This window comes from Myotis daubentonii, chromosome 3 (genome assembly GCF_963259705.1).
Source record: "Myotis daubentonii chromosome 3, mMyoDau2.1, whole genome shotgun sequence".
NCBI lineage: Eukaryota > Metazoa > Chordata > Mammalia > Chiroptera > Vespertilionidae > Myotis > Myotis daubentonii.
The window spans coordinates 33537517-33552561 of record NC_081842.1 but is presented as its reverse complement, the minus strand read 5'-3'; the positions used below and the strand labels follow the sequence as shown (position 1 = coordinate 33552561).

The 15045-nt window shown below is 45.4% G+C and overlaps 1 protein-coding gene and 1 non-coding gene across 9 annotated transcripts in view; both read right to left on the bottom strand.

Annotated features, from left to right (window-relative positions):
• The window catches only part of ECT2 (epithelial cell transforming 2), a 60968-nt gene extending 56673 nt beyond the window's left edge, over window positions 1-4295 (bottom strand). For 3 of the 8 annotated variants that reach the window (XM_059687055.1, XM_059687061.1, XM_059687059.1), the window contains exons 1-4: window positions 4154-4295; window positions 2656-2804; window positions 1867-1946; window positions 1670-1762 (exon numbers count right to left, since the gene is read on the bottom strand). In XM_059687055.1, coding sequence (XP_059543038.1) covers window positions 1670-1762; window positions 1867-1946; window positions 2656-2782 — 300 coding nt within the window. In that variant the 5' untranslated portion in view covers window positions 2783-2804; window positions 4154-4295. Of the gene's footprint in view, window positions 1-1669; window positions 1763-1866; window positions 1947-2655; window positions 2805-3946; window positions 4112-4144 lie in introns of those variants that run through there. The other 5 variants (XM_059687060.1, XM_059687062.1, XM_059687063.1 and 2 more) reach the window with 3 other exon arrangements.
• Window positions 4296-11957: 7662 nt separating this feature from the next.
• On the bottom strand, window positions 11958-12060 carry LOC132232044 (U6 spliceosomal RNA). The gene has a single exon (XR_009452208.1). It is a non-coding gene; the product is annotated as a U6 spliceosomal RNA (small nuclear RNA).
• Window positions 12061-15045: the final 2985 nt, after the last annotated feature.

Genomic DNA, 15045 nt, shown 5'->3' with positions numbered 1-15045 from the left:
TTTGACAGTAGGATGCATTAAGATAATCGCTATTGCTTTTCTTTTACCAGTGGTCGGCAAACTCATTAGTCAACAGAGCCAAATATCAACAGTACAAGGATTGAAATTTCTTTTGAGAGCCAAATTTTTTAAACTTAAACTATATAGGTAGGTACATTGTTATTAACTTAATTAGGGAACTCCTAAGGCTTAGGAAGAGCCACACTCAAGGGGCCAAAGAGCTGCATGTGGCTTGCAAGCCTCAGTTTGCCAACCACTATAATCTAACCAAGAAAATGATGCCATACATATGGTTCCTTCTTTTTTTTTTTTTTTTAAATATATTTTATTGATTTTTTACAGAGAGGAAGGGAGAGAAATAGAGAGTTAGAAACATCGATGAGAGAGAAACATCGATCAGCTGCCTCCTGCACATCTCCTACTGGGGATATGCCCGCAACCCAGGTATATGCCCTTGACCGGAATCGAACCCGGGACCCTTCAGTCCGCAGGCCGACGCTCTATCCACTGAGCCAAACCGGTTTCGGCATGGTTCCTTCTTGTACAAACAAAAGTCTTTAGAAAAAATAGAAAACTATGGCACTTGAGATCTTCCAAAAGGATATAGATTAATGTAATCATTTCAGTATATATGAGGAAAATAAGAGAAAGATGTGAACTATGTAGGCAGTTGCAGCATGGCAAGGATATATAGAAAAGCAAATTACTGTTTACCACTTTATACTGTACATCAATGAAAAAGAATGAAGATATTTAAGTACCTACATGACTCCCATGTAACAAAAAAAGAGAACCATTTAAAGCAAAATTCTGAATGGTTAAATGATTTGGGCTTTCTTTTGTAGTTGATGTGATGGGCTGAATCATGTATCCCCAAGATTCATGTTGAAACTAACCCCCTTATACCCTAAAATGTGACCGCATATTTGATGATAGGGCCTTTTAAGAGATAATTAAGGTAAAATGAGGTCATATGGGTGAGCCCTAATCGAATCTGTCTTGTGTCCTTAAAAGAGAAGGAAATTTGCGGGGGCACAAAGACATAGCAGGATGTGCATACCCAGAAGAAAGGCCATGTGAAGACATAGCAAGAAAGTGGCGACCACCTGCAAGATAAGGAGAAAGGCCTCAAGAGAAGCCAAACCTACTAATATCTTGATCTTGGACTCCTAGACCTAGGAACTATGAGAAAATATATTTCTGTTTAAGCCACCCAGTGTGTGGTATTTTGTATGGCAGCCCTCACAAACTATTACAGCTGGTATAGAGAATTAAATATATTTCATATGCTGAGGCAAATTCCCTAATGACTGTCAATAATTATGATTTATAATTTGGAAATAAAGCAAGAATTTAGAATGAATATAAAGGTAATGAGAAAAAAGATAAAGAATTTAGAGAAAAGTATCAGATCTTTGTAAATTCGTGATATGCCATTTAAATTTAACAATGACAAATGATAAGGATTTCATTATTTGCAATAGGTGCAATAGTTTGGGGTTTTAGAAACACCCAAATTTTAGAAATAAATTTAAAATTGTTTCTATTTGTCTAGTTTCAGAGTGCACAATATACCTTGTACCTAATTTAGGTCGTCACCATAAGTGAAATATAAGAATACAATCAAGGGAAGTGCAGCATGCCACATGCAATGAAATGCTGAACCTACCATATTAACAACACTTTTTATTAATTTTTCATCCGATTTTCCAGGGCAACTTTCTTTTATCTTTATAACTGGTACATCCATTATTTTAATAGTCTGTGGAAAAGAGACTTAAGTATGAGATTAAAACTATAAAATTATTTACATCCTAATGGAAGAAAAACAGCCTTTTAAAAAGTTAAAAACTTAAAACTCCATACCTTTAAGGCCTTTATAAGTTCTTCTTGTTTCCCAGCTTCTTGAACCAATACCACTCTTGTTTCAACCTGAGGCATTTCTTCTATTAAAATTAAAAATGTTTAAATATATTTATCAGGAATTAACATCAAAATCAGTAGTTCCTATTCCCATTTTTGGCTATATCTACTATATTTTCCATCTTTGAGATCATAACATTCTCTAAAATTAAAATTACTTAATTCCCAGCTTATTAAAAAATATTTTGGCCACATTCCATTTTAAGGAAGAGAACATATATACAAACATCAACACTCCTCCTAACCAAAGAAAGCACTCAATATCTTGTACAATCATCTTCATCAACAGTGCATGCAAATTTAGGAAAGACCCATTTACATAGTGAGGTAAGGGAAGAAGTCTTTTCACCTAACCAGATATAACTGAATACAGTCTAGCTAACAATGGTGCAGCTAGATGGCCCTCACATACAGAAAAAGCAATATCCAAGATGACTTCCCTTCAAAGTTGGGACGCATTGTTTCTATTTGTCTAGTTTCAGAGTGCACAATATTGTATGGATATACAATAAAAAGTGTAGGGGGGGTCACTGAGGGTTAGGGGACAGGAGGCATCTATAATACTTTCAACAATAAAGATAATTTTTTAAAAACTATGTCGTGTAAAGATTGTCAACAAATATTTACTGAATACCTGTACTCTAACTTAACAGCGTTACAGTTAAATGATAAGAAAGTCTCTAGTCAAATAAAATTAGTATTAAAATAGTGATAGTTTTAAAGCACAGTTACCTTCAACGTACAAAGTAGGTCCATTAAGTAAGTTTTCCTTAGAAGCTTCAGTAACTGTAGAACCAAAAATGGAAGAGTCTGCCAAGCTTGCCCTCCCAGCACATGTTAGTCCACTACTGTCAGCCATTGTTCGCACTCTTCTAAGTTCACTAGAAAAAGAATACATTTGAATAAGAACGCATGAAACAAACATGATCTCTGGGAAAACTGCTTTTATACTAGAGTTTATAAAAAGCATCAGCAAAAGAAAAATAAATAAATATTAAAAATAAAAGCATCAGCACCCATTTTTCTTTTAATTCTGAACCAAAGAAAGTTCACTCAAGGTCTCTGAACCTCGGTTTCCTCTTCTATAACAGAAATCCACCAGTACCTGACTCAGTAGGCTATGGTACAAATAACAATCAAAAGCGCGCAGGCCCTGCGGTGGAGCATCCACCTAGGAACCAGGGGGGTCCCGGCTTGATTCCGGGTCTCGGCAGGTGCCTGGGCTGCAGGCTCTGCCCCCAGGAGGGGGCGCTGCAAGAGGCAGCCGATCAATGGTTCTCATCAGTGAAGTTTCTCTTTCTCCCTTCCTCTCTGAATCAATAAATATATATTTTAAAAAAAAATTGTCACTTAACCAAAATATTCACTCTGGGTTTCTTTTTAGTGTTTAGGCAATCATCTTTCAGGGTGGGGGAGCTAAATGCAATACTGGGTATGTCGTTGGTGTAACTGACAACTTTAATAACACTGATAACATGACATAACACTACAATTAACGAGATTTATTTAACCCTTCACATGTGGCAGACATCGTTCTCACCCTTGTGTTTATTTCGTATCTACAACAATCCTAAGAGGCGGGCACTGTTACTGTTCCTAGCTGAGAAAGAAACCTCGCATAAGAAAGGTTAAGTAACTTCCCCCAAGTCACGTGAGTGGTGAAGCTGGGGTTCAACCCCGGGCTGACCCCAGAGACTGCGCTTCTCACCACTAAGCCATGCACACCTGCACCGAGGAGGACGGCGCGCGGACCCGAGGGGGTGGTGGAAGGAGATGGGGGGGCGGGGGATAGAGGGAAGGCGGATGGGGCAGGATGGGTTGGCATTTTATGTACCAACTGAACCGCCCGCAGACAAGCCGGCCCCGAAGGATCCTGGAGCGAAACCACTGCGTCCTGAGATAAGACCCCAGCGGGTGCGGCGCGGCTGGCCCAGGCCCCCTTCCCCACCAGCTCCCTCCCTTCCCCCGCGGGCTCCTCCGGAAGACACAGCCGGCAGGTGAGCGGCGGCGAAGGGCACGGTACCAGGTGGGCTTCGGCTCCCACCCCGCGCCACGCCCCGGCGCCGGGAACACGGCGGCGCAGCTCCCGGAGCCGGGACCCGGCAGGGGTGCGCGGATTCCGCGGTCACCGGGGCGGGGCTGTAGGACCTCCGCAAAGGAGTCCGCGGCTCCCGGGACGCGAGCCCGCGCCCGCTCCCCCGCTCCCGCCCAGAGGCCTCACCGCTCTCACCAAGCGCCCGGGAAGTGCCACTTCTTCAAACTCCGGCTCCTCTCACCGTTACCGCCATTCCTCGCGGGAGGCAGCCACGGCCAATTCAAAAAGGGAGCCGCTGTCTCTAAAAGCCGTGCCGATTGGCGCGTGGTGTCAACCCCCTTCCCATAGGCCGGAGCCTCCAAGGGGGCGGGGATTGGTCGCTGCCCTGCGCCTCTGATTGGTTGTGCCTGTGTTTCAAATGAACCCAACGTCTCGGACGTCGGGACGTCAGGATTTTGTAGAGAGAAGTGCCCGGATGTGGCCAGCAGGTGGCGGTGGCGGGTCCTGGGCGCCACTGGGAGTAGCAGGTGTGTCTGTGGCTACGGCTTGTTTACTCAGTAAACAGCTCGTTTCCTGAGGGAAGTTTGAGCGGGTGCGCCTCTCCTGCAGCTTCCCCCTCCCCCCCCCCCCAAGAGCTCCAAATCCTCAGTTTAAAGTCTAAACGAAATCAGGGCCTCCATAGATGATTTTCCGCTCAGTGATGGCTGTGATCTGTAGCGTCTTCTGCCCGAATGCTTTCTGCGTGGCTGTGGGGTTGAGCCGTGCGCGCAGCTGGGCCCAGCGCAGGGTAACTCGGCCTCTGCAGGTGCACTTTTTAAATCGGCAACCCGCCCATTGAAACCCTGATGTAAAGCCCTGCACTCGGGTCTGGGGGATTTCGTGGATGATTAGAATAAACTCCTTAGTACGTCCTGGGCTTTTATTTTCTTAACATACGCTTCCATTTGAACAAATGGAAGACTACGTCTGGAGATTCTCTAGACTCTTCCTGGAGCCAAAGTAAGTCGCTTCCTGACGTCTTCTCCCCGCCCCCACCGGGAGAACTTTTGTTACTTTCCTCTAAAAGTCTAGCCAAGAATTTATCGTTCTACCTGTAGTAACTATTGTTATGATGAAACCGAAGATTGTTTTCGCTTTCATTTTCTGCATTCTCTGAATACAACACCCTATGTCTCCCCCAGGTGGGTTTTGCATAGTCCCCTCCTGATCACTGGTTTACTCTAAAGAAGAAAGGGGAATCCCACTCAATCCCAGGAAGAGGAAGAAGGCTTGTACTTTTATTACCTGTGAGAGGAGGCGCCCTCGGTTCTTGTCTTCCTGAGGGAAAGATTTCAATCAAGAGACAAAGTGTAGGAAAAAAAGCAAACAAGAATGTATTGACCGCAGCACAAATATGCTCAGGTGAGGGAAGCGCGGAAGGGGAGCCCAGGCTGGGCTGCCTTAGCTCACGGGGAAGCCGGAGGACCGGGCCTTTGCGCCCCGGGGCAGGTCGCATGGGGTCCCTTAGAGGTTAGGGGACATGTGGGAATTGGGGGGGGGGGGGGGGGCTCGTGTGTGCTCCCTGACGGGCGAGTGCCCTGGGGCCTTCATTTTCAGGGGTTTTAAAGGCGGGGCATGTAGGGGGGCTTTTAGGGACAGAGCAATAGAATATTCATCAGCTGCAGGCTGATGTACCAAAATAAGATTTATTCTCTTAATTTGTCTGTCCTTGGATGCGGTTGGCAAATGGCACTTAATTGGATTTCTGTTATCTGTCTCCCCGAATAGGGTGATTTAAGCTATTTATCCTCTGGTTGGGGAGAAGTGCAAACCATTTACTCTTTAAATATATATATATATATATTTGAAAGTATTACATATGTCCCTCAAACTGTTTACGCTTAAATGTCCTTGGTCTAGGGAAGACAGGATTTACTAGGTGGCTGCAAACTGCTATTTAACTGTCTGTCTTGGTTTCCCTGCTCCCCTCATCCTGGAATTATCCTAGCTTCTTACTATTCCATAACACTTGGAAATGGAACACGTTTGGCCCTAGCCGGTTTGGCTCCGTGGATAGAGTGTCGGCCCGAGGACTGAAGGGTCCCGGGTTCAATTCCAGTCAAGGGCACGTGCCTGGGTTGTGGGCTCGATCCCCAGTACGGGTGGCAGGAGGCAGCCAAGATGGGTGATGTTTCTCTCTCACCAATGTTTCTATCTCTCCCTCTCCCTTCCTCTCTGAAATCAATAAAAAATTAAAAAGAAAAAAAATTGAACACTTCTGAATATCTCAAACAAGTCATGGGGATTGACAATATTTTCTAATTTTGTCAGGCCACCTTAGAATACCTGAGAAGTTTATAATGCAATACACAAAATGAGTGAAGCAGTCTAGTTATTATTGATTTCCCTGTTTATAACTGAAGACTATTTGCAGTCTGCCCTTCATTACAATGCCGTGATAACCGTTATGGGAAAAGAAAAGAAAAACAGTCATTGAAATTTCACTTTGGAATGTGCTTGCATTCTTAAACTAGGGTGTGCCCAACATTCCAAAAATTCTCATCACACTCTAGCTGGTTTGGCTCAGTGGATAGAGCATCGGCCCGAGGACTGAAAGGTCCTGGGTTCAATTCTGGTTAAGGGCACGTACCTTGGTTGATATCCTCAGGTGAGCATTAACCCCCCCCCCAAAAAAAGTCAAAAATTCTCATCACTGAAAATACATTACACTAGTGAGGAGAGCAGCCTATTTCCCTCATTAGACAGGTTTTGCACCCAAACCTAATGACCGAGCACATAGTTTCACTGCACAAGTTGTATGCTAGCTTAACAAAAGTTCTGCTTGATTCCTCTACAGCAGGGGTCTTCAAACTTTTTAAACAGGGGGCCAGTTCACTGTCCCTCAGACCGTTGGAGGGCCGGACTATAGTTTAAAAAAAAAACTATGAACAAATTCCTATGCACACTGCACATATCTTATTTTGAAGTAAAAAAAACAAAACGGGAACAAATACAATATTTGTATTTGCATGTGGCCCGCGGGCCGTAGTTTGAGGACCCCTGCTCTGAAGGGATGTGTGTCATTTTGACTACCAAATAAACAGGCAGTGCAATCTTATGACATTTCCAAGCCATCTAACCTCAAGCAAGTTATTTAACCTCTGTGCCTGTTCGTCTTTATATAAAATGGCATGTTCGTACTGAACTCATAGTGTTGTTGTGAGGATTGAAAGAGTTCATGTGTGGCCCGGCAGGTGTGGCTTGGCGGTTGAACATCAACCTATAAACCAGGAGGTCACGGTTCGATTTCCAGTCAGGGCACATGCCTGGGTTGCAGGCTCAATCCCCAGGAGGGGGCATGATGTTTCTAACTCTCCCTCTCTGAAATCAATAAAAATATTTTTTTTAGAAAGAGTTATACGTGTGTGATTTAGAACATACTCTGGCACATAAGCATTCAATAATGTTAGCTGTTAATATTACTACTACTTTACTACTCCTGTTCTCTCAGCTGAGACCCTGTAACCTCCTGATGGCACCGATGGTTCTCTACATTGCCTTCTCACCCCTGACCATAGGAGCAATGGCATCTATGTTTCTGTTCTCTTTGCCTCACCTTACTCCAGCCCCAAGTCGTCCTCTCCGCCCACCCCTCCCCGCCCCCCGCCACCCCCCATCAGACCAATCTTGATGCAGAAAGACCTCCATTGCATTCTTTTCCTGCCAGAAGGTGGACAGTCGTTCTTCTATACCAAACCTAATCTCCCTCTTCTCTTTTAAGCGAAAGCCTTGTGTACTCAGCTGAAACCGGTTTGGCTCAGTGGATAGAGCCTTGGCCTGCAGACTGAACGGTCCCAGGTTCGATTCCGGTCAAGGGCATGTACCTTGGTTTCGGACACATCCCCAGTGGGAGATGTGCAGGAGGTGGCTGATCGATGTTTCTCTCTCATCAATGTTTCTAACTCTCTATCTTTCTCCCTTCCTCTCTGTGAAAAATCAATAAAATATATTTTTTTTTTAAAAAAGGAAAGCCTTGTGTACTCAAGCTATCTTATCTTGTCTAGCAGACTTGGCTCTCTTCCTGGTGCCCTTGTCCAGGCTTCTGTCCCTTTCCAAGGCAGGTCCTAGCTAAGATTCCTTATGTCAAATGCTACACTCTTTCTCCAGGACGCTTCACTGGAAATACAGTCATTGAATTCATATGTCAAGGGGACAGAACTGTTTAAAGTAGAAGCTAGCTAGGTAGATAGATAAATTAAGATGAGAAGTTCCTTGAAAGAATAAACCATTCAATAAATTCTTAGTGTCATACACAATTCCTAAGATGCTGAATGAACAGATTTCAGGCAAAAGATACTAAAGGAAATGAACTGAATTTCAGTACTTAGCATGTTGAAGTGTGTGACATATTTTCCCCAAGCAATAAAATAATTTCTGAGGTGGGGGAAATGAAATGTAAAAGATTGAATTACTGAGATTATTCCTATGGAGGATCAACTTCCCCACCTCCATCTCTGAATTTGGTGACAGGCTGGACCATCTTTCCTGACTTCCCTCTCACACTTGCTCTTCTTCCAATTTATTCTCTCCTCTTTATTCGTAGTTTCTTTCTTTCCTTCCCTCCATCCCCCATCCATCTCCATATTCTTTTTTTAATCTATACTCCTTCAGGGCAGCAGAGAATCGGAGCATGGGAAAGTTAGTTTTGGGTTATGGACTATCTTTCTCCACCCACCCTCAATCACAAGGGTGCACACTGCCCATGCAATCACTCTTCAAATCAGAGTGCACAAGATTTCTCACTTTTCTAGTGTGTTTGAATCTACTAATATATCTGAAAAATTATTAAGTTTGTTGCAGTAAATGGACAACATTTGTTGTAATGGTCTTTGTTTTTATTACCTAAAATTATGATTAAATATATTATAACTAGAGGCCCAGTGCACGAATTCATGCACAGGTAGGATCCCTTGGCCTGACCGGTGATTGAGGCCTATTGGGGGCTGGTCGGCCAGGGGGAGGGGCTGCGGGAGGTTGGCCAGCCAGGGGGAGGGGCTGCAAGAGGTTGGCTGGCCATGGGAGGTTGACTGTGGGAGCACACTGACCACCAGGGAGCAGCTCCTGCATTGAGAGTCTGCCCCCTGGTGGTCAGTGTGCATTATAGCAACTGGTTGACTGGTTGTAACGGTCGCTTAGGCTTTTATATATATACTAGAGGCCTGGTGCACAAAATTTGTGCACGGGGGTGGGGGCCAGAGGTGGGGGGTCCCTCAGCCTGGCCTGCACCCTCTCCAATCCGGAACCACTGGGTCCTAACCACTCACCTGCCTGCCTACCTGCCTGCCTGATGCCCCTAACTGCTCCACTGCTGGCCTGATGGCCCCAGCTGCTCTCCCCTGCTGGCCTGATCCCCCTAACTGCTCTCCCCTCCTGGCCTGATCCCCCTAACTGCCTATCTGCTCTCCCCTCCTGATCTGATCACTCTAACTGCTTATCTGTGCTCCCCTCCTGGCCTGATCCCCCTAACTGCTCTCCCCTTCTGGCCTGATCCCCCTAACTGCCTATCTGCTCTCCCCTCCTGGCCTGATCCCCCTAACTGCCTATCTGCTCTCCCTTCCTCTCCGCACCCTTCAGACCCCCGGCACAGGTGTGCTGAGAGCTCTCCACTGCAGCCCCATCCTGATTGGTCATTACATGATGGTGTCCCAGACAATTTGCATATTCCTCTATTATTAGTATAGATAGATTGTCTAATGTTACTTATAAATATGAAATGTTATGTTATCAACCTATAATAGTATTTATCCTATCTAATAAAACACAAAAAGGGTAATTGACCGTACCTTCGCTATGCTTCCCATTGGCTAATCAGGGTGATATGCAAATTAACCGCCAACAAAGATGGTGGCCGGCAGCCATGCAGCTGAAGCAAACAGGAGGCTTGCTTGTTCTAGTGATGGAGGAAGCCAAAGTTCCCCGCCTGCCATGGCCCGGCTCTAAGCTCCGAAAGCAACAAAGTTTCAATTATAGAAGCTAAACAAACCCCAGATACCTGCTTTCAGCCGGCGGTGGCCACGGAGCTGGAGCTGGCCCTCAGCTCCAGTGACAGCAGCGAAGTTTCAATTATAGAAGGTAAATTAATCCCAGAATTAAATAAAAAAGAAAAAAAGGAGAAACTGGGAGCTTCAGTCACCGGCCAGCCTGAAAACAGCCCTCAGCCCCTCACCCAGGCTGGCCAGGCACCCCAGTGGGGACCCCCACCCTGAAGGAGGTGTGACTAGCTGCAAATAGCCATCAGCCCCTCACCGAAGCTGGCCAGGCACCCAAGCAGGACCCCCATCCTGATCCGGGACACCCTTCAGGGCAAACCAGCCGGCCCCCACCTATGCACCAGGTCTCTATCCTATATAGTAAAAGGGTAATATGCAAATTGACCCTAACAGCAGAGAGACTGGGGATGACTGGTCACTATGACACACACTGACCACCAGGGGGCAGACGCTCAATGCAGGAGCTGCCCCCTGGTGGTCAGTGCGCTCCCACATGGGGGAGCTCTGCTCAGCCACAGGCCAGGCTGATGGCTGCCAGTACAGGGGTGGTGGTGGGAGCCTCTCCTGCCTCCTCAGCAGCACTAAGGATGTCTAACTGAAGCTTAGGTCTGCTCCCCGCTGGCAAGTGGACATCCCCCAAGGGCTGCTGGGCTGCCTGAGAGATGTCTGATTGCCATCTTAGGTCCAATCCCTTGGGGAGCAGGCCTAAGCCAGCAGGTGGTCATCCCCAGAGGGGTTCCAGACTGCGAGAGGGCACAGGCCGGGCTGCAGGACCGCCCCCCGCCAAGTGCACAAATTTTTGTTCACCGGGCCTCTACTTTTATAATAATTTTGAATGTCTCATAGGATTAAATGTTTTATTGTAACTAAATATTAACACTGTAATGACACATAGATTTCACATAATTGTTTTTCTCCTCTATCACCATTCTTAACCCCTCAAGACATTTAGGAAGTACATAGCCATATATAATGCCACATTAGGTACAGTTACAAAGATTCAGTCCTTCTAAGAATTTATCACTTAAGATTTTTATTCTAAAATGTTTAATGAATATCCATGGAATTCTGTTCTATCTTGGAATTATTAACATTTTCCAATTAAAATGTCATATTTCCAAGTTGGTTATAATACAGCATCTTCTAACCTGTCATCTCTGCCTGAAAAACAAGCTTCAGAAATTATAATCACTTTGAGCCAAACGAAGCTATTTTATACACTTCAATAGCCAGTAATTAAGATATGAATCATTGCTTTATTCATATGAATCAATGGGCTATAAATCACTTGACATAGATTTACAAGACTGTACAGATTTAGCACTTAAAGTTTCACAAATAGAATTCACTTTCCTTGATGGAGCAAGAGTTTTCCAAATGTGATGAGGCCATTATTTCAAATTATCTAATTTGATTAATAAAATTTTAGATGTGGAAAAATATCTTAGCTCATTAGTCTCATTCATTCTACAGATGAGTTTTACTAAGGGTAGCAACAGAGAGGTTATAGTCCTTTTCAAGGTCAGGTAACTAGTTAGTGGCAAAACTAAGATCAAAAGTTTTATTTCCATTAATCGATTCTTTTTATTAAAGATATTAATGTTTATATTTTACATTTTACTTATAAAAGTACCAATATATTTATTCATAATGCTTATTTTTTTTTACCTTTGAAATCACTAAAATGCTTTCAGTTCTCTAAGAGCCTTGTTGATCTTGTTCATCAATGTATTTCCAGCACCTTGCAACAGTTCCTGGTACATAATATGTTTTCAAGAGTTGCATGAATAGCATTGTAATTGATCTTCAAGAATCTACATCTCTTTCTAGTCCATTCTCCAGCCTGCATTTGAAGTGACATTATGCAAATCCTAATTCATCGTATCACCACCTGCCTGGTCTGACCTCTATCTACATTTCCAGCTTCATCTTACACCATGTTCACTTTCTTTCTCTCTCTGTCTCTTTTTTTTAATATGGAACACTTCACGAATTTGCATGTCATCCTTGCGCGGGGGCCATGCTAATCTTCTCTGTGTCATTCCAATTTTAGTATATGTGCTGCTGAAGCAAGAACCACTTTTCTTTCTATTGAGTTCTCTACCTGTCTTCCTTGTCAAGGATTTTCACACCTGCTCTTTTTACCAATCCCTCTGATTCCCATTCCTTTAACCTATGGTAGACAACTTCTACTCATCCTTTAGCATATTCTCATTTACCACTTCTAGGAAGGTCTTTTCTAACTACCCACACTATCAGAACTGCCATTACACAGTACCCAGAACCATGAGCATTTCTTTTGTGGTACTCATCAAAGGTGTTATTATTGGATTAATGTTTATCTCCTCCACTGTCTAAACTAGTTGAAAGTAGGGGAAACATCTTTTTATCCACCATTTCTATCACTGCCTAACACATAGAAGGTACTCAATTAAATATTTGTTGGAATACAAGTGAATACATTAATGAATGAATTAACTTATTTTTATTATAATACTAGAGGCCCAGTACACAGGTAGGGTCCCCAGACCTGGCTGGCAATCAGAGTCGATTGGGGCCTTTCAGCTGCCGGCCTGGGCCTTCCTTCGTTCCGCGCCGCTCCCTGGTGTTCAGCACATGTCTTAGCAAGCAATCAAACTCCCTGTCTGCCGGTCTCCCGGTTGAACTCCCGAGGGGACACTTTGCATATTAGCCTTTATGTATATGGACTAGAGGCCTGGTGTACAAGATTCTTGCACTCGGCGGCGGGGCGGGGGCCTCAGCCCAGCCTGCGCCCTCTCACAGTCCGGGAGCCCTCAGTGTATGTCCAACTGATGGCAGTCGGACATCCTTAGTGCTGCCGTGGAGGTGGGAAAGGCTCCCATTGCCGCTGTGCTCGCCAGCTGTGAGCCCAGCTTCTGAATGAGCGGCGCTCCCCCTGTGGGAGCGCATTCAACACCAGGGGCAGCTCCTGCATTGAGCATCTGACCCCTGGTGGTCAGTGCGCATCATATTGACGGGTCATTCTGCCATTCAGTCGATTTGCATATTAGCCTTTTATTATATTACTAGATGCCCAATGCACCAAATTCATGCACTTGGGAGGGGTCCCTCAGCCTGGCCTGTGCCCTCTCGCAGTCCAGGAGCCCTTGGGGGATGTCCGACTGCTGGCTTAGGCCCACTCCCCGCAGGCACGAGCCTAACTTAGCAGTTGGACATTCTTAGTCCTGCCGTGAATACGGAGGAGGCTCCCGCCACTGTCGCTGTGCTCACCAACCATGAGCCCGACTCAGGGCTTCTGGCTAAGTGGTGCTCCCCCTACGGGAGCGCACTGACCACCAGGGGGCAGCTCCTGTGTTGAGCGTCTGCCCCCTGGTGGTCGGTGCGCATCATAGAGCTGGTCGTTCCACCGTTCAGTCAATTTGCATATTAGCCTTTTATTATATAGGACTAGAGGCCCATTGCATGAAGACATTCGTGCAATAGGCCTTCTTTCCCCTGGCTGCCAGCACCAGTTTTCCTCTGCCACCTGGGACCCAGACCTTCACTCTGGCCACCGCCTTTCATCTTCACTCTGAACACAGTCTTCACTGTGGCTGGAGCCTTCAGTCTTTGCTCCTCGCTCCGGCGGGAGTCTTCAGTCTCTGGCCAGAGCTGTTCCTATAGCTCCTACTGCCCCCCACCGTCCCCCTCATAGCTTGATCGCTGCTTCACCTGCAGACCTGGGCTCCTGGGTCCCAGGGGGCCGCCTTGCCTGCGGCCTGGCTTTCCGTTCATGATCACAGACTGTAGGCAAGGTGGCTCCTGCGCCGGGGTGCTGCCTTGCCTGCAGCCCGGTTTCCAATCACGATCACGATCACGATCACGATCACGATCACGGCCACAGTGTCCCTCCGCCCAGGGCCGCACACGGGGGTCCCGGCTGGGGGCAGGGCTTAGGCGGCACACGGGGGCCCAGATGGCGGCTCGCACTGGACCACCCTGCCTGCAGTATGCAAATTAGCCGCCATCTTTGTTGGCAGTTAATTTGCATATCACGCTGATTAGCCAATGGGAGGCGTAGTGAAGATATGGTCAATTACCATGTTTGTCTATTATTAGATAGGACTAGAGGCCCGATGCCTGAAATTCGTACAAGGGGCTTGGCCTTGCAGCCACAGCTTTGTCTGGTCTAATTAGCATATTACACCTTTATTATCTACACTAATAAAAGAGAAAGATGCAAATTGACTGTACCTTTGCAATGCCCACCAGCCAATCAGGAGTGCGTATGTAAATTAACCCAACAAAGATGGCAGATTAATTTGCATGCATAGGCGCCAAGCGGCCGGGGGCGGGATGCTTGCATAGTCACCATGACAACGATGCAGGCATTCTGCACCGCCCCAGCCACTCCAGGCCTCTGGGCAGTGTGGGAAGACAGAAAGGCGGCTCTGGGCCAGAGCAAAGGTGGTGCCAGCAGCCAGGGGAAGGAAGGCCTGTTCTTGCATGAATCTTCATGCAACAGGCCTCTAGTTATAGATAATATCAGTGGTGCTTTGTCCAAAGATACTAAAGCCCGGCTGGTGTGGCTCAATGGTTGAGCGTTGACCTAAGAACCAAGAGGTTGCCAGTTCGATTCCTGGTCAGGGCATATGCCAGGATTGTGGGCTTGATCCTCAGGGTGAGGCATTCTGGAGGCAGCCGATCAATGATTCTCTCTCATCATTAATGTTTCTATCTCTTCCTCTCCCCTCCTCTCTGAAATCAATAAAAACATATATTAAAAAAAATTTTTTAAAGACACTAAAGAAAGTTTCTATTATTTTACTTCTTTCTAACCCATTATTTATGACTTAAAAAATGAGTGGCATATTTTCAAAATTAATAAATTTAAAGAAGGATAAAATAATTTACATCTTTGACATTTGCATAAATTACCCAAGAATTGAATGATTCTTGTACCATAGTTAGCCCAGCTGAGTGGAAGAAAGTTAATGTTAATGGTACTAAATAGATTCAGTTAAGATTTGCCACTGTTATGAACATAGACAGTTACCCATATCAAAAATTTAATTTTCTTACAATCTACACTTTCAT